General features: G+C 34.9%; 1 protein-coding gene across 1 annotated transcript; it reads left to right on the top strand.

The window, feature by feature from the left end:
• The first annotated feature begins 567 nt into the window (after window positions 1-567).
• On the top strand, window positions 568-19,802 carry LOC110113548 (probable protein ABIL1). The gene is made up of 9 exons (XM_020846183.2): window positions 568-1,104; window positions 14,013-14,095; window positions 16,333-16,483; window positions 16,557-16,656; window positions 16,737-16,820; window positions 17,260-17,344; window positions 17,424-17,476; window positions 17,626-17,714; window positions 19,483-19,802. Exons 1-9 carry the CDS (start codon window positions 1,018-1,020, stop codon window positions 19,639-19,641), a joined length of 891 nt encoding a protein of 296 aa, XP_020701842.1. The 5' UTR covers window positions 568-1,017; the 3' UTR covers window positions 19,642-19,802.
• Window positions 19,803-20,259: the final 457 nt, after the last annotated feature.

Below are 20,259 nucleotides of genomic sequence, written 5' to 3'. Positions count from 1 at the left end.
TGACAACATCGGATAAATTCCAAATACATCAAATTTTCACTGTGTAATTCTTTTCAAATAAAGTGCCAATATTTTTAAATTATTTGCATTTGGAATACTCTACGTCGATTTTACAAATCGTAGTGCCAAAAACACTATAAAATATTTACCATTGCTACTGTTGCCACTACTGACATTTATCTAATGCCGCTCTTGCCACCCAACATTGTTAAATGTTGTTGTTGGTTGCTATCTTTCTCGCTCAACATGGCAGCCATCAGCTGTCGCCCGTCGTAGGCTATTGTCGTCTGCAATCACCATGTTCATCATCACCACCGTTAGACTTTTTCTGCATTTATTTTACTTTAAATCAAATAAAAAATAATCATTTACATTTATTTTAGACACATTCAAATAATTAAAAAAATTTCAAATATAATATATTCATTTTATCATGTATTTCATTTTAGTATGTACTTTACAGACTCACCAATTCAAACTATTTCAATTGAGCTGAACATCATTACTCAAATAGTTTTTGTTGCCCACTCAATGAAATTAGATAAAAAGCCAGGATCTTAATCGTCCGAGTCGCTTTCGACCATCTAGCATCATCACTCTAGAACCAGCCGCTACCGAAAAGCGAATCAAATCATGCTTTCTTTGCGGTGATACAACAACCTGACCCAGCCGAGCTTTTCGGTAGCTTCGGTTCATCGCATCACCAGCTCTTCTCCACCTCTACCAACTCCACTCACTCCTCATCAATGCCCATTTCCCCGCCTGTTACATGGAAGATCCGTAGCTCAAGTCGCGGCATTGCTTCAACTCTACTCTCTGTCTCTTTCTCTTCTTTAATATCCTCGCTACTCCCCAACGCACATTGATAAGGGAGCGGCTAGCTCAGCATCCACCTTTACTGATATTCCATTTAAGAAAGGGCAGCCTGCCTTAGGGTTTACTCTCTTCTTTTGGTTTATTTTCCTGTTTTGTCTCCTTGCTTTCTGGAGCTGTTCTCGAAATCGGGAAGGGGTGAGAATGCAGCAGTGGCGGCCGGAGAGCGCGGTCATGACCTTCGATGAGGTCTCCATGGAGAGGAGCAAGAGCTTCGTCAAGGCCCTTCAGGTGCAGTTCATTTGATGTGTAACAAGCGTTTCAATTCGAAACTTCCACCCGGCTCTTTGCTTGTGTTTTGTGTCTTCGTTAAGGATTTAGTTATCGTTTGGCCGAGTTATGTGTTACACATTGAGGTAAGAGGTTCTTTGTTCGTTTTCCATCTGCAGCGAAGTAAATTATCGTTTCTGCGTTTCTTGGTAGATTCTAGCTTTGACAGATTCTCCCAGTTTTTTTTTTTTTTAATCGGGCGGGTTGAAAATTATTCCGAGATTTTTTATAAACGAGACCTTGAGGAGGATCTTACTCAACTTCGAGTACTTAGGGGGATATTGTCCGAGGAATGGGACATAGTTTTTTTTTTGTCTAATTAAGATCTGTATCTTTACATGTGTTTATAGATTTGTTTAGAAGAATTACCACAAAGCGTTAGATCCAGTGGTGATGGATGTTGAAATCAAATGATATTTTTGGAAAAAAATAAAACAAATTTCTTAGGGGCAGTTTGGTTGCAAGCATTTAAAACTCAGAGGAATCTTAAATGCAATTTTTAAAGTAAAGACAGCGCATTCGAAATTTAGGGGATCATTTTCTTGGGTTTGGTTGGAACTAATAAAAATAAATAAAAAAAATAAAAATAGAAACCAACCTGGGGCATGAGCGAAATGATCTTGCAATGGTGGCACTGTATTTAGTGAAATTTATTTGATGTTGGGTCATCATCGTCTTTGATGCGAAGTTGCAAGAGGCAGGTGTGAGATGGTGAGAGACTGAGAGGTGGTTGTGAGGTTGTGCTCACGAGGGTTGTTGTAGTCCCATGTGTGAGGAATGAGTTGACGAGGTGGAGGCGAGGTAGCAAGGAGCGGAGGCGTTGCTAGGGTGGGTGTGAGATAGCAATGGTTGTTGTCAGCTTGGATGGGAGGTTGCATTCGTATTCGCGATTGTAGGTTGTCATTGTCTCAGCTCAAGGTTATTGGTAGGTAACTAGGATCGCACATGATGTATTCTGAATTCATCCAACTTTGAGGAATTTAGAATACACTGAAATTGAACCAAGTGATGTATTTTGAACTCCTCAATACAAAAACTTGGCATTTGTTTCTCTACCAACCAAACACCTAAATTTTCTCTACCAACCAAACACCTAAATTTTCAAGGCTTTCTTATTTGATTTATACTTCAAGTACATCCGAAAAAACAAACCCTTAATAAAAAATGTTGTACAATCACTGCATCTTATGAATGAGCTTTGAAATTATTATTATTATTGTTTTGAAAACAAATATTCCTTGTTTAATCTTCATGTAAGAGGTATTCACTTGTCATGTTATCACTTACCTTATTTGAATGTCATATTTGGGCATGTCAGCACCTATCTTAATAAAATTATTTGTGTAATAGATATGCAATCAAATATTGCTTTATTTAGAGGATCCACTTATAAAACTTGTCATGAAAATTCATAATTTATTTGGTTTGATTATTCTTAGATTACTTTTTTTATCACACACTTAATATCATCTTATAATAGATGATGCTTGTAAGATACTTTTCTAATTATGAGTGCAATTATATGCAATGAATGATTGATGTAGAACGGGAAAAGGAGGCTCCGTTTAGGCTAAGTTACATGCCAAGCACTTAGTCAAAGTTCGGAAACAAGTAGTCGATATGTTGAAGGAGTTTTGTTGTAGGAGGGGTCATATTCTGTGCCCGGGTCAGCCCTCCATGCGAGAAGTCACTTTTTTGACTTTGGGAAGGGTTGTATGACAAGGGGAGACTTCTCCAATGGTGCTGTAGTGAAAACAGTCTAGCGAAAACTGCTGGACAGCAGTTTGATCTTCCCAAACAGCAGTTATTAGGCTTACGATTATTGGAGACGTGAGAGCAAGGGTTGGAATTCCTTGACGGCAGTCTTAGAAAATAGCAGACTCCATGTGGGAGGAGTTTGGGAAGGGTTTAGTGTATAAAACCAATGTAAAGATGTTGGGAAAAGGGGCATTTAACTCCTAATTCAAATTTGAATTTTGAATTGGAGAGTTAAAACCTTTCAAATGTGGATCAAACCCAATTATGAAAATTTTCAAATTTGAAATTTGAAATCCAAAATTGTCATGGGTTTATAATTTCAATTGAGCACTTTCCAAAAATAGGTGAGCTAAATTCGGAAATAAATTTGAATTTCAAATTTTAAACAATTTGAATTTCAAATTTTAAACAATTTGAATTTCAAATTAAATCCTAACATCATGCACCCCAAATTAGGAAATCCAATGAGAGTGGAGAAAGGATGAGGTCGGCGGCTAGGGAGCCGTGGCCGGCGATTTGGTGGCTTTTCTGGTGAGGTGGCCGGTGGCTTTTGGAGGAGCTCGGTATGGCTGTTTGGCCGAGGGGTTGAGAGGGGAGGAGGAAGAAAAATGATGGCTAGGAACAAAAGAGGGAACAAAACAAAAACAACGAAAGTTAGAAGATAAAGCGAAAGAGAGAAATTAAAAACTGCGAGCCTTGGACTCTTATGAAGACTGACGGGTGATGCTTTGCCCTTCTCCAAGGGACTTCAAGTCACGAGCCCGAACCCATCCTGCGGTTAGTGACAACTCTGATTCCTCCCATAGAAATCTCACTATCGTCCTCTCCATAAGAACTGTAACACCCCACAATACCCCTTAACAGTAAGGTAGAGTGTAACAAGAATAAACATACATTTCTATCACTACACATCTCATTATGATTTCATTACATTAAGACTTCATATAAAAGATCATATAAACTTCATCTAATACTACTATAAATGAAGCATGTACCAATTTCCAATTTCATCAAAAACCCAGTACAGAGCCCACTAAGGAAAACCAAATAATTTCAAAGTAATACATGTCTAATTTGCTTTCATACCTTGAAAATTAAACTTACTAACAAAATGTAATCTAACATGAAAAGAAGAAACACTTGCATAAATTAACATGCGTCAATCTTCTCTTTTCCCTTTTCTATAACAACAGCTAGAAGAAAGTTCTGGTGAGCTATGAGGCTTAGTAAGTAATGTTAGATTAATTAGCAATTAAAATAATATAACATGAATAATTACAACTTTGAAAATTATTATTGAAACATTATTAGTCTTGATCAATATTATGCTTTGCTATCTTTTAAATCTTTGTTGAATATAAATTTTATGTGAAAGATTTGGCTATATTTTTCATAACATTATTCAATGGAGCCCAAGTAAACCTGACATTATCGCCATTGAATTACATAGAGGTCCCTTTTGCCTCTTTTGGGGTCCCTTTTGCCCCACCTGCTATGCAGGCTTCATAATTCTCTAGGGTCCCTTTTGCCACTGGGGTCCCTTTTGCCCCACTTATCATGTAGTTCTGATATGGGAACCCTTTTGTCCCAACTACAATAATAAGGCATACATTATTCATAGCCAAACTTTATATTAATTTAGCATTCAACATTCTTTCATAATTCATATTATATCAATCTTCATTATCATTCATGACATATCTTGGGTATAAGTAATATGCATAAATTTTTAAGAACTTTACATTCTTTCAAACATTCTTACATAGAACCATTTGAATGATGTAACCAAACCTTATGTGAACATATTTTATAACAAAAGGTATAAGCAGTAGCTCATATTCAAAAGCTTGAAGAAAACATTTTAAAGAAAATAAATTCATCATAATACATAACTTTCTTTAAACATTAATTTGACATTACTTACTTTCTTGACAAAAAATTTCCTCCAATCCTCTACTTCGAATTCTTCTACGATTGTATGTCACTTCAAAGCTTTCTCTTTGCATATGACCAAATTTATCTAGTACACCATATGTTATAACATATTCAAGAACTTTTACTACTAATAGAAAATTCCATACTAAGCAAATACTAAAATAACTTATATTCTTTCTTTCCTTCAATTCTCTATTATCCTTCGTTAATTGAAATGATTTATCTTCGCTCTTTCTCTTGATAGTATAAATCCTAAACTTAAGATCATAATCACTTAAATCTCAATCAATTATCATAAAAAATATATAAAAAAAACTTCCATTAAAATCTTTACCTATTCCAATACTTGATAGCAGCAGGATTTTCTTCCAGTTTTTACCAAAATTCCTTCTCTGGCTGACTTCCAAAGTCTCATTCTCACTATTTAAACTGATACAGAACCCAATTGCTTTGCCGAAATCCTTCAGCCGGACCTTGCTACAGTCCCGCGACACTGTAGCGAACTAAACTACAGGATTCCTGCGAACAGAGAATGCCGACTGCTCTCTGATGGTTACGGGAAAACTACTGCTTGCATGAGCCGAAAACTCTTCATCGCACGGAATAATGCTTACCCCACACCACTTCTTCACTCTCACTTTTCCTTCACACCGCTACAGACTTCACAAGCAATACTTCATAATTATCTTCTGCTTTGCACGCCACTCAAAACCGTAAGCCTATTTTATGAAATATCAATATGCTTGATATGCCAAACATCACATCCCTTCATTTCAACCAATGCACGCCTAGTACTGGAATTATAAAAGGATTAATTTAATAGGGTAATGGGACGTACAACTATTATTTAAATACATTTATTACTAGTGCTTTGATTTAATATAATAACAGTTAATATATAATAAAGTATTTTAGAATTAATACCAAACATACTTAATTTAATCCCAAATATCATTAATTTTAAAATAAGTTTTAAAATATGCTTAAATAAATTTTAAATTTTACATACCTGAAAATTTTGGATCTTACAAGAACACAAGTGTGGAACACAAATTTTTTAATATCAATAATCCATCCCTATTACAATAGCTTAAGGCTCTATATATAGGCCATAACATAAAAAACTCAAAATACAAAATTGTCACTTGGGTCACAACACTCACATAAACCAACCTAGGGGTAAAACAGAAAATACATAAAATAAGAGCTAAAGTTCAGAAAAATAACTCATAATTGGAGATTTAAATTATAGCTGTCGATTTGCGATGCCTCCTGTGATAGATGCGCTAAATCTTCGTTCTAATGTCCGCATCAATGATCTCTCTCCTAAGAGTGGTTGACCACTTCAATTTTCTCTCCCCCCTTCTTTCCTCTCTCCAAAATCCCTTTGTCTCTATTTGCCAATTTCCCCTCTCTTATTCCCATTTTTGAAGTGCTTCTAAGTTCTAATACAAGTCTTTATTCCATTTTATCAATCAAGCCTTTCAGGCACTATCATCGTCCTCATCAATTACTACAATAACATCATATTTCTTCATTTGTCTTATTTGAAATGATCATATTTCAAGGATCTTTTTACAAATGATTTATCTTTTAAGAAAGATCCCGAATTGATGTGTTTTGATTATGCTTATATTACTTTTCTTTTGTTATTGCATTACATATAAAATCATTTTTTTAAATAGAGGTAATGTTGATGTAAGAGATTTGAACTACTGTTGATGAATATAATTATTTCCAAGGAATTGTCTCCTCTGAGTCCTCTCCTGAGGGTGACGGACCATTTCAATCCTTTCGCCCTTCTCTTTCCTCTGTGTCTTGCCTCAGTTGATTGATTTCTTCCTCTTCTTATCATCATTGGAGTGCTTCTAACACAAGTCTCCATTCTCTTTTTTGAGTCCTATTCAACTGCAGCCATTATCCTCATCAATTTTATCATAGACGAATTAGTTTGTAGTGACTGTGCTATGTAGGATTTTATTTTTTTCAATCCACATAATTTATCTTTAAGCTATCCAATCGACCTCTTACTATTTTGTAATGATTACCCACAAGATTTGTAGTTGAGTTTAAATATCTTTTTTAGCTTGAAAGTAGCCATATCTGCGAAAACAAGGCTTAAACAAATCGAAACCCAAAAAACCCTCCTATGCTCATACCAAAACCCTCCCATGCATTCAAACTCTCCTAGTTACCTACCACTAAAATTTTCCTCCAACTAACCCTACTTTAAGCCAATGCAACCAATATCTAACAATGTTAACCCCAAGCTCCTAAGTACTCCCCGCCCCTTTCGCCCTCTCACTCTAGTATTTGTTTTTTTGTTTTCATTTTCTTTCAAAATTGCATGATAATTGATTCTCTGCTCTTCACTAGACACTGGGTAATTTTTATATTCAATAAGTTGGCTAAATCCATTGACATATACTTCTGACATATACTTTAAGCCAATGCAACCAATATCTAACCAAGTTAATCCCCAAGCTCTTAAGTACTCCCCGCCCCTTTTGCCCTCCCACTCTAGTATTTTTTTTTTTTTCATTTTCTTTAGAAATTGCATGATAATTGATTCTGTGCTCTTCACTAGACACTCAATAATTTTTATATTCAATAAGTTGGCTAAATCCATTGACATATGCTTCTGACTTCTTTATTAACTGATGCTTCTAGTTTTCCTTCTACCCCTCCAAAACCACATTGTCCCTCCCCTATATAGTAGCCAAAATCTTACCTTTCTCTCACTTAGAATCATCTTCACAATATCTCCCCATTTATTTCATAATCTCATATTTTTTTATGCATCTTATTATAATAATTCTATGATTACTATAATATTTTTGAGACGCATGATAAAAGTCAAAATCCCTGTTACTTGCATAAGTTTTCTGATCCCTATAATGATCTATGGTGATCTATGGTCGTTGTTATGCAAGAGGTATATAAAATTACATTGTTCCTACTCCCATTGTTGATATTAATGACTGTGCTCACTTTCATATTCTCATTGCGAATATCATATCATAATGATATCCACATTCAATTCCCTTTAATTGGAACTATGGATGTGTGTATGTATGCTTTATTTCATAACATGCCACTTATCCATATTACTATAACTCACAATATATTGATCTTCTTCCTCAACCTTCTTATGCATCCAATACATGATATAAACTCAATTTATTACATTACATGGATAAGTCTCTTCTCAGTGCAACCACTATCTCTAATCCCATAAATTGTATTTACATGCATACCTTTTTAAGTTCCACAAACTTTGCATATTATACTAGTCCTAAAGCACCACCAACTCTATTCACTTTGCTAGTCCCATTACCTCAAACTACCTGTGTTAAGGAGGATGATGACCAGTCACCTATGCTCGAACTTAAGCCTAGGCTTAAGTGTAATTATTTGGTTGCACTTGAGTTTGATTTTGTGCTTAAAGATGAGGTTAAGGTAGGACTTGAATGAGATATTTTACTAGAGACTGATGTTTAAATTGAGTTTTTGGAGCCTCTTCCTATGTCAACATCTGTTGTATTAAGATTTTTAATAAAAATATAATCAAATGTTACTTTTTGTAGAGGATTTTATAAATGACTCATCTTTTATGAAATATCTATGGTATATTTGTTTAGATGCCACATTGATTAATTTTTTATGTTATTTTTTCTTTTGTTTATTTATCACATATTAAATCCTTGTATAAATAGCGAATGCTCATGATGATGAATATAATTGTTTGCAAGGAATTATCTCTCCTTCGGTGTGGTCTATCACTTCAATTTCCCTCTAGCTCGCTCTCTTTCTTAAGCCCATATCCCTATCTCTCTCTCTGATGATTTCTTGTACTTTTTGTGTTTGGCATGATTCTAGTAGAAGTCTCTTCCCTTGTATCAATAAAGCCATTCAACCACATCATCTTTGTCAGATATATTATTTGCTTGTTGTTTACAACATTTAAAGTAAAGCTGTATTGAGAATTTGTCTCCCAACTCTGGTTCCAATGATTGAAGTGCAAAGTTACCTCCCATACATTGCGAGTTTGAGAGCGACATTGGGTTTTAGCTCTTACCTTACCCAAAAATCTTTCATTAAGATTTTATTGTATCCTAACTTTTTTTTTGAGCAGGCCAAATAACATATAGATTGGGATGGTTCTTTAACTCACTAATATCTATTATATAATGTTATATCAATACGAAATATTTGTAGTTTGATTTGCTAATATATTTTAAATAATAAATTATTAAAAGATATTTCAATTTTGTTCAGTTGACATCTAGGAATTAGGCTATGTAAGGATAAAAAAATTAGCAAGAAAGCATAGATCAATGTAGATTGTAAACTCCAAAAAATTCACACTCAAATTTTCTAGGAAAGTGGTTTAGGGTGAAATTTTCTAAAGACATTAGATTATAGAGAATACACTACTAGAGATTTTACCCTCATTTTATAATGACTTAATGATTTAGTGATACATCTTTTATTTGCGCAAGACTATAATTAATTACCCCTCCCGATAACTAGAGAGAATTTTTTATTAAGTCTAGTTGATAGGCGTTAAGTGCTTAGCATATAGTAGCATCTATATCCAATTTATGATTACGAGAATTTATAGCCTTGAGCTTAAAGCTTATAGTGGGAGAGATGATAATGAACTCTGATTAAGATACTATTGTTCCATTGTCCTAAATTATTAGGGATATTAGTCTACTTTGTCAATGAAGGCTACTCAACCTACCAAATTATCATTGTTGGCTACGGTGGGTTGTGTCGTTTAAGAGACCTCATCGACTTGGGGTGAATGTTGTCTATGGGGGTAAATTTAAATCGACCTTAGCTGACTGAGGGCTTCGTGTCACATTGATTGTACTATATGATTCACAACCTAAAGGGGTTGAAGCTAGCCGGGCTATACCCATAACCATAATTTAAAAGTGCCTTTTAACGGCCAACCACCAGGTTAGAGGTCTCCATTATAGTTGTTATTTAGTCGTGTCGTTTTTCCGACAATACCAATCGGTCAAATGATGCATTCCTTGCCCTTATTAGCGAGAGATATTTTGACAATGATTATAAAATACACTTGATATGGCATTGGCTTTTGTAAGTTGAGATTATCTTTGAGTTGTCATTCTCAATAAACTGTTATGAAGGGTGGATTAATTGTTTCTTTAAGCTTTAGGGATAAATTTAACATGATTATATTATATGGGGATTTTAAGCCCATAGTGATTTGATTTTGGATTTTGGGGGCATTTCATTGATAGCAGCCCATCCAATTCCAACTTTACATTATTGAGATATTTTGATGATTATATTTGATTGTCTATAAACCGGTTTACTCTTCTTCTTTGCTCGTGGAGAAGTAGGTTTGATTGTTGCATATCACTTAATTTAATTTGAGCATTCTTAATCGTGTCAACTCTATCCCATATATAGAGGATCAAGCTTATAGGAGTTGGCCTTATGACTATGCCTTATATATTTAAACCAAGCGCGTGCAATTTAAAAGTTATTTTTTGTTGTAGAAAGCCATGAAGGCCTTATGCAAATGTAAAATAAAACATCTTGTAATATCATGCTTATTGGGTAGATGTTTGTTAAAAAATTCAAGTTTTGTTGACTCCAGTCTTTGTGATATAGAAGATAATGCTTGAAAGGTGGAACTTACAACCTTGCCATAAAGGCAAGTTGGCTCTCGCTCGAGAGAGTCGTGCAACATACTGATGACTTTGATCTTAAAAACAGAGTCTGCAAAATTTCAAATTTGTCCTTCAATTTTAAGTCAGTTGCACGGTTGTTGAAGTGTGTGAAAATTTGTCTCGTTTACCCGCACAACATTCTTTAACATTAATTTTAAACATTTAGCATGTTTGTTGGAGTACATTCGAATTAGTTGATTTTGGCTACTTAATTTTTTATTTTAGATGGCATGCATGTCTTTTGGCATATTTGCGTAGGGCACTTACATGTTTTGTGATGCATCTATAAGATGCACTTGTATTTTTTTTTGTGCATTTGCATAGCGTGCTTGAACATTTTTTGATGCTTTTGCATGCATTTTGAGACATTGTAATTGAATTTGAAAGTTATATTGTAATAGATGAATATGATTTGAATAATTGTACAAATTTTGATTGTTTGCATGAATATTCTATCAGTAACAATGCGCGTGTCTTTTCTCTTTAAAACTTTTGAAGAATGCTTTTTATTCATTTTCAAGTAAGTGTTGTGGATCCAGTGGCGAATATAATGAGTTGGAATCTTTTACCTTTTTAAAATGCCATATTTTGCATGTTTTTATTCAAGTGAGCCTAACGAGGTATAAAATTTTCTTCTAAAAAGAGTGGAGCCGCCTTGGTTCATTTTCATACCCATTCACATTTCTAATTGTTTAAGAGTGCTTAGGGAAATTCTAAGTGTTCTAAAAGTAGTGGAGAGGTTATGTTCATGCTCATAGGCGAGCTACAAAGTTCATTGCACATCTCCTATAAGTTTGTTTTTTATTTAATTTCAACATTCATTTATGTTCTTTTAAGACTATTTGCATGACATATTACCTGATCATTTTTGTTCTTAATTTAGTTTTAGTTCTTTTGTTCAATCATATTCTTGTTTAATAAATCCTTTCAAATGTTCTTTAATGAATTCATTTAGTCTAAATTTTGGTAGTCTTCTGGCATCTCTTTTGTGTTGGAGGAATCTACGGTGAGGCTTAAACTTTCAATTATGCTCGAAAAAATATGCATAGTTGGTATTTAGGACATGTTGGTCGGAGGTCTTCATTCCCACCATGCTTACAAAAACATTCTTAGGCCTAATGCCTACACGAAAATGTACATAATTAGACTTTGTTGCAGTGTTGGAACAACGTGCATGAGTACTTATTTTTTATTTTGTATTCCCGAACAATGAGACCAAATACTTTGATTTGGGTTCATAATAACAAGCACTTTCTCATGACCTACATTTCTCCTTTAGGAGCTTTTAAATATATTGAGGCTTCATGTACGAGCTCCAACTACGATTACATTGCTTCTCTGTCATTGGGTTTTGGATTAAATTAGAAAGGGGAAGATAAGGGATCACGTGCATTTTGTTGAGTGAGAGAGGGAGAGTGTTAGCAAGATAAATGAAGATAGATAGCGAGAGAATGAGAGGTTTAGAAGTAGGAGTTAGAGAGAGAAGTAGGGAGATGGGGAGAGGTTCTGGGTGGTTGTCGGGTGCAGGATGTTTCCTACCTGGGTCGATGAGTTAAGGTTGAGAAAGATTGAGCCACCCTCGTTTGCTGGTGTCAGGTTTCAGTCGAGTCGTTGATGATCGACAGTTTGGAAGGTAGAATTGTTGTTGGAGTAGGTTTGATGAGGTTCTTATTGGAGTTAAGGAAGGCAACTAGGTAGTTTTTGGACTTGGCTAAGACTTTTTGGTAGTCATCGATGTAAGAGGCTATCAATAGATGAAGTTGGGAGAGTGGTGACGAGTTTATGTTTAGGAGATTTGAGGGCATCAATTGAAGGAAGTCGCCAATGTTGATGGAGCTTCGACTACATCAATTGGCGCGTGATGTTGCAACTCTAAGAGAGAGAGGGTCGACAATTTTGTTGATAGAGTTTAATTTGGGATTGGTCGGGTCAGGTTTTAGTGGGATTTTTGAAGGGAGCTTATACGGAAGCTATGAGAATTAGAGCAAGAGAATGTAGATGGGGTTGGGTGACACGTGAGAATCCAATGAGGAAGAAATGAAAAAGGGAGCTTGTTGCGATTCCCTTATTGGAGTAGGTTTGATGAGGTTCTTATTGGGGAATAGTAAATGAAGTTGGGAGAGTGGTGACGAGTTTATGTTCAGGAGATTTGAGGGCATCAATTGAAGGAAGTTGTCAATGTTGATGGAGTTTCAACAACATCAATTAGCGCGTGATGTTGCAACACTAAGAGAGAGATGGTCGACAATTTTGGTGGTAGAGTTTAATTTGAGAATGGTCAGGTCAGGTTTTAGTGGGATTTGTGAAGGGAGCTTGTACGGAAGCTATGAGAACTAGAGCAAGAGAAGGAAGATGGGGTTGGGAGACACGTGAGAATCCAATGAGGAAGAAATGAAAGAAGGAGCTTGTTGCGATTCCCTTATTCGTGGGTGTCAAGGGTTTTAGAAATTGGGTCGGTTGAGAGAGCACATTAGGGCCCAATTGGATAAAAAACAGGTTGAGATCAAAATGGGGATTTCATTTTAGAAAGAAAAAAAAGAAAGAGACAATATTTGATTAATAGAAAGAGACAAGATGTGCAGAGGGGAAGTTACAATGATGGCAAGGATATGAGATAGAGATTTGCTTTAGATTTTTTTTTTTAAATATAATTTGTATTGTATATCGAAGTTCTCATGATATCCCTTGTTTCTTGTGCATTTTAAATTTTGCATTGTCAGCTTGCGCATTGCCAAATTTTGTGTTTTTCTTTTGTGCAATGTATAGGCCAAAATAGGTGTCTTCTCTAGGTAATTTAGGCATTCCAGATGTGTCAGCGTAGTCTATTTTTTTTTGACTAGATTCGCTTGACGTTTTGCTCATTGTATGACGTTTATATTGTACTTGTTCGATTCGATTGCGAGGGTCCTCTCTTGATAGTTTTGATGATCTAAATATTTTGATGTAGTCTATTTTATAAAACAAGGATGGGGTACTTTCGATTGCAATCAAGGCGCTCTGAACCAATCTTACAAGATGTCGCATCGACTAAGTATTGTTCTTGTGTTTGGCTGAGTGCACTATGGTGCATGTATCTAGGTCAACATAGATAATTTATTAATAGTATATTCTTTAAGCAAAACTTCAAATGGCCCAAGAAATTTCATTTAATTAATAATGCTTTTGTTTTTTCTTTTTTTGTTTATGCTTTTCTAGTCTTTGTTGTTAACAACCATTTCCTCAACCATATTTTCTATTATACTTTTCCAAAAAACTGTTTTTTAAGCAGAATTTTGATAAATCAATGAGAACATTGTCATCCAAACGGGCTCTATTTTTTGTTGACTGGTTTTTTGTACCACAAAAGCAGCTAAAAAGCTGTCTTTCACAGTTCGTTTCATGTTACTTTTCATATATAGTATGTATGGTGCCATTTTCGTTCTTAGTTCTGCTTGCTAACTGTGCTATTTAACTTTTGATGCACAGGAACTGAAGAACCTGAGGCCTCAACTATATTCTGCTGCTGACTACTGTGAAAAGTCTTACCTACACAACGAACAGAAACAAATGTGAGTTTGTTTTGATCGATTGAGTTTCTCCAAAACTACTACCGTAATACGTGTGCATGTATTGCCATATTTTTAGTGTCGATCATTGGGTTTGAAAAGCTAATTTTTTCCTGGTATGCTCATAATGCATGTGAAATATATATATATTTTTTTTCATTACACTTTTCTAAACGATCAGATTTTCTGCAACGCCAGTTTTCATTGTCTGGTTATCATTTCTTTAGAGATATCCAAAAGTCATTAAGATAATTTGTTTTCAGCTTTAATCTACTGCCCTTCATCTCCCTTAAATAGTGGCGGCCACATTTCTTGATGTAGTTCTAGATATTTATCCATTGAAGTGCTACTAGTATTACTTCCCAGTAGATTGAGACTGCGAATCCTGTATCAACTATGTCATTGCTGTCATCATTTGTGTAAGAATATTTGCATCAACATTTGGTGAAACTCCCTCTACATTTTCCTCTTCACCTTCAATAATTCTAAAATATAAAACAATATCACCTAATTATAATTTAAGACAATATCAATTCGATTATCTTAAATTTTAATGATCATCCTAATAGCTCTTTCATTAAGATTTATATTTCCTAAAATAATCATTTTCTGTTAACCTTTTTGTCACGACCTAACCCAAATAGTTGTGATAATGAGTCAGGAACATATGATCGGATGTTTGTTAAATTTCGGTCAAACAAAAGCTAAAGCAATCCATTCAAAGATCTTCCAAAGTTTATAAAAATTCATTAATTATCCACCACTGTTTAAAATATATACAGGTCAAGTTTACTTCAAAGATTTCAAAACAAGTGAACTAGAATCAAATTCATAAAATCATTACATTTAATTGTTTGAGTTTGAATTGGGAGCCTTAGAGGAAAGAAATCAAGGGAGGAGAGAGGGTAGGCCGGTGGGTAAAGGGGTGGGGAGGATATGGGGAAAGGGAATTAAGGGTTACCAAAGAGGTCTATTTAGTTAGGGAAGGGGATATTATGGAAAATTCCTCATTAAATTAATTTGATATAATTTGAGAAACTTTCCTAAAATAGGTATCTTGTGTTAGGAAAGAATTTCAAATTCAAAATAGTTTAGAATTTGAAATTAATAACTTTTCTAGTTTAAGATGTTTTGTAGATGGAAATTATTAATTGGAGGGTTTGAATTTTGGAGGCAAAGGGGAGGAGGATGAGGCCGGCAGCTAGGTTATGGTTAGGGTTAGCATTAGGGTTTGGAACCGGCGGTTAGGGAGGGAAAAGAGGAATTAGGGGTGGCGGTTAGGGGAGGGGTCTGGCCGGAGGCTATGGAGGAAGGGGAGGCCTTAGGGCCGGTGGCTAGGGGAGGGGTTGCAGGAGTTTGGCCGGCGGCTATGGAGGGAGAGGAGGCCTTATGGCTGGCAGCTAGGAGAGGGGTTGTGGGGGGTTTTGGCTTGCGACTATGGAGGGGGAGGAACCACGAACCCGGACATTTCCTGTGGTTGGTGGGTGATACGTTGCCCTCATCTAGGGACTTCAAACACGCTGAAACGCTCTCAACTCTCCAAGACACAATTCAGGAAATTTTTATAATAATATTCATCATTCCTCAAAAGATCAGGAGGCTTTAAATAGCTAACATACAATGAGTGAAACAAAAAAGACAAACATGTCCCTCGGTTTTACATAGGACTTCTCCCTCAAGTGAGGGTATGAATGGAAAATATGCAATAATAAACTCAATAAAAATATAATAATAAATCTTTTTTTTTTAAATATAATAATAAATCTAATACAACTGATGACTCAAAAGTAAAGCGATGCAATCGTGGCCGTAGATCGCTGGCCCCGTCTTTGATAAACTCTCCATGGTCGGATGTTCTCATCACAAAATGTCTAAAAACTTAGCTGTAAAAAGGTCTGAGTAGTTGGTATTCTAGAAAGCATTAGGAAATTTTTCTTGTTGTTCTCTCCCTTATCTCCCTTATCATGGGCTGCATATCTCCCATTCCCATTTAATTTATGATCCAATGTTCACATATATTATTAAATAAATAAAAGCTTCATCGAACCATAGAGCACAATATACAGTAGGATACAACTATGACATTTTCCCTAAAATCTATTTCGTACATACTCTGGTTTGACAATGATGCTTCTAAATACAAATTTGTTCATGTGTAATTTGTTTTAGGTAAGCATGTCTTCAGGGACAGATGAATCACGTAGTCTGCAATTTTATTATGATAGTTTGAATCCTTTCAGGGTGCTTGATAATTTGAAAGACTATGCTGTTCGAGCCCTAGTCAATGCTGTTGATCACTTGGGAACTGTTGCTTACAAGTTGACAGACCTTTATGATCAACAAACAACAGATATGTCAACTGTGGATCTCAAGATTTCATGTCTGAATCAGGTAAGTTCTCTTGGATGGTTATTGTGTCACCTCCAAGCCTATGGTGGCTCAGTGATTGTTTTTTTATGTTCAGCGCATGCTTACATGCCAAAGTTATATGGAAAAAGAAGGCCTTACGCAGCAGCAAATATCAGGAAGAGCTCCAAGGCATCACAAACATTACATTTTACCGAGTATAGCAATTAACTCATTGTTTCTTTTTCTAAAGCCATTTTCAGATAGAGTTTACTATTTATGTGGATCTCTTTACTAGGTTCCGTTGGCCATAAGATGCAAAATGCTCAACTTGATGTGGGACAAATTCACACTCAAGCGAGACCACGTCCTCATCCTCCGGGTAATAGAGTTTTTTTTTTGGGAAATTTACATACATACCACTTTATAACATCCTATTTATATATCTAGCACCCAAAATTTTAATATTACATGCATACAACTTTATATTATTTTAATATCAAATATACCACTTATATTTCTTTCCTACCACTCATATAATTCATTTCTACCACTTATATTTGTTATGAAAATGAACTATGGGTGGTATGTATATAATATTAAAGTTTCAGGTGTTAAATATGTAAATAGAGTGATATAAAGTGTTATGTATGTAAATCCCTCCCCAAGTGTTTTGTTTTGTTGTAAAACCCCCCCCCCCCCCCCCCCCCCTTTTTTTTTTTTTTTCATTTTTCATATGAGGGATATGATCCTTTATTTGCTGTATTATTTCATTGTGCTTCAATTATTGTCTAATTAATATTCTGATGACTTGCCACTAGGCACTCCTGCGTCAAAAACACTGTCCTGGCATCTAGCCTCAGAAAATAATCCCTCATCAAATGGAGAACCAAATGCATCACTAGAGTAAGTTTCTTATAAGTTTAATCTTTTGAGCTACTAATGTCGAGGCAGTCTCATCAACTGCATATTTTGTTTTTGTTAGAACTCCAGTTTCTGAAGGCTTTAAAATGTCAGCTCAGGCCTTCCACCTGCTGGGTACTTCACAAGTTCCTTCTAACCTTTTTTGCGCGTTCTTTTCTTTATGTTTCTAATGTATATAAACTTTTCAATGTTGCAATTTTTTTAAGTTAGTTGCTAGTGACACAATTGATGCTCTTTTTTCTGTAAATTTCAATATATTGCAGAGGCTGAGGCGGCTGTGACACCATTGCCTTTGTCAAGACATCCTCGATCAACCTCAGATGTCCTAACTGTAAATTCATTTGGAATGAGGGTAATATTGGTTAGCTGATCTACTTTATTTTCTTAGTCATGTGCCAAGCTTGCGTTTTTTTCTCATGATTGGGGTGTCTCATATACCTTTGTAAAATGTCTTAATTATTTACTTAATTTGTTTGCTTATAATTGTTAAATAGTTTGATTCTATTCAGTATATATAGTATACCAATGACCTTATTTAGTATTTATAGCATACAAGTAGAATTATTGAAATGATTTATGAAAATAAGAGTACACGTTGTAGATATCTTGGATCTATTGTTCAGAGTGGTGGTGAAATAGATAGGGATATTATCAGTAGAATTCGAGTTGGATGGTAGAAGTGGAGGAATGCATCTAGCTTGTTGTGTGATAGAAAAGCCCCCTTCAAAATTAAAGGGAAAATTCTATAAGGTGGTGGTGAGACCTGCAATGCTTTATGGTGCTGAATGTTGGCCATTAAAAGAGAAGCATAATACTAAGTTAAGTGTTGCAGAGATGAGGATGCTCAGGTGGATGAGTGGCTTTATTGTTAGAGATAGGATATGAACTTGAGCATATTTGTGAAAAGATTGAAGTAGCTCTAGTGGAAGATAAGATTAGAGAGAGTTGCCTTAGATGGTTTGGTCACATAAAACGGCGGCCTTCCGATGACCCGGTTAGAAAAGTAGAGGTATTAGATTTGATTTATGTTAAGAAAGCTAGAGGTAGATCTAAAAAGACTGGGTTAGAGAATATTAGAAATGATCTTTCCTTATTAGATTTAAACAAGAATTTGACTTTTAACATAATACAATGGAGAAAAAAGATTTATGTAGCCAACCCCTCGTAGTGGGACAAAGACTTGATGTTATTGATTTCTGAAAATACATCGCATTAATGCTAACATGAATACTAAATTCTTTTCTGTTTTTAACAACTTTGATATATGTACTGCCATTATGGACACCCAATACCTGTTTTGAGGCAGTGCTGGGAGCTGGTGCATTGCCCCAATACTAGGCATTGTCAGAGCTGCCAGAAAATCGTAACATTGCTTCTTACTGCACAATAAATATGGTCTTATTTTATTTCCCATCATATGCTCTGTGCCTGTCAAGTTCGATCCTCATAACCCATGTTCGGTTTGTTAGAGAAATTTTTAGCCGGAGTACACAGCTGTGTACTCGAGCTATCAACTACATACATTTGTGTACTCCAACTAGGCTAACTGTGTACTCCCTCTTTTCACACACACAACCACTTGTGAAATTCACACCTAATAATTTCTCCAATTTTTTGAAGGCACTCTATATTTACTGTGAACAATACTCCCAAATAGAGGAGAGATAATTACATGCCGAGTCCGAACACAAAGAACCATTTGGTTTTGTGACTGTGAACAGTAAAAATTACAGTAAAAGTATATTTACTATTCACCACTGTGCTTTTACTGTTCAATCATTAAACCGAACGGTTCTCTGAGTCCGGACTCCGCACATAATAATCTCCAATTTTTTTATTTTTTTTAATAATCTCCAAATTGAGATCCTTCAGTTCATACTTCTTATAATATCTTCTGCTTTTAACTCTAAAGTTTCGTTTGTTAGAGTTTTCTTACTGTTTCTTAAAGTAAATTTTTAGTTAAATTTTATACTAAATAGCTGCTTTAAAAGGCAATAATAAAGTTGTCCAAATGAAGCCTAAATTTATTAGCCGAAAACTTTTCTTTTGTCTTATTATGTCCCTATGTATTCTACCCACCCACGTTATTCTAATTAATAGTTTAATTCATCTGATCTCAGGACCCCACAGCAGTTGCTATGCCATTTTCAGCATTCAGGTCCTTCGAGAATCCTAGAAGGAGAGAAGCATCTCAACCTCCTGCTCGGAGCAAGAGTGTGTTATCAGTATTTTTCCCCAAACCAAAACCCCTAAAGCAGAAAACGACCTTTGTCTCATAATTTCTTTTCCAGTTGAATGAATGGGGACTTTGGCTTCGTGTGAGACAACTTTCTTACTATACTGTCTCATAATTTCTTAGAATGTGATAATTTAGTCTTTATTTAGAATTGTATTTTTGATAGTATTTGTGGTAAGAAAAAATGTTAATGATTTTTTTTTTGTTTTTTGTTTTAAATAGTTTTGAAACTCTGATAAAAAAAATTAGAATAAAAAAAAAGTTTTAATAATTTCAAATAAATATTTGTGTAACTTTTATGGCATATTTGTAATAAAATATATTAAAATTGAATTCATTTCTAAGATCGCAGACACTGGAAAAAATATTTCGTCGATTGTATAATTGTTGGATGTAGAAAGAATATTGGATGACAATATGACTGTTTTTATTTTATTTTATTTTTTGTTAGGATAGGCTGTAGATTATTTATGAATAAATTGTTATTGATTTGATATTTTCATTTTTTTTATAATTTTCCCTCACTAAAATTGCCAACAACAAAACAGAGCCTTATCCTTTCCCATTCCAGGATTTCAAGCTAACCAAACGATGTTGTGAATCCATTATAATTAGTTAATTAATTATTTTCTTTGTACTGAAAACTTAAAACTAAATGAAC

Source organism: Dendrobium catenatum, unplaced genomic scaffold (assembly GCF_001605985.2).
Source record: "Dendrobium catenatum unplaced genomic scaffold, ASM160598v2 fragScaff_scaffold_1557, whole genome shotgun sequence".
In the NCBI taxonomy this organism is placed as follows: Eukaryota; Viridiplantae; Streptophyta; class Magnoliopsida; order Asparagales; family Orchidaceae; genus Dendrobium; species Dendrobium catenatum.
This window is presented reverse-complemented; position numbering and strand designations above follow the sequence as displayed.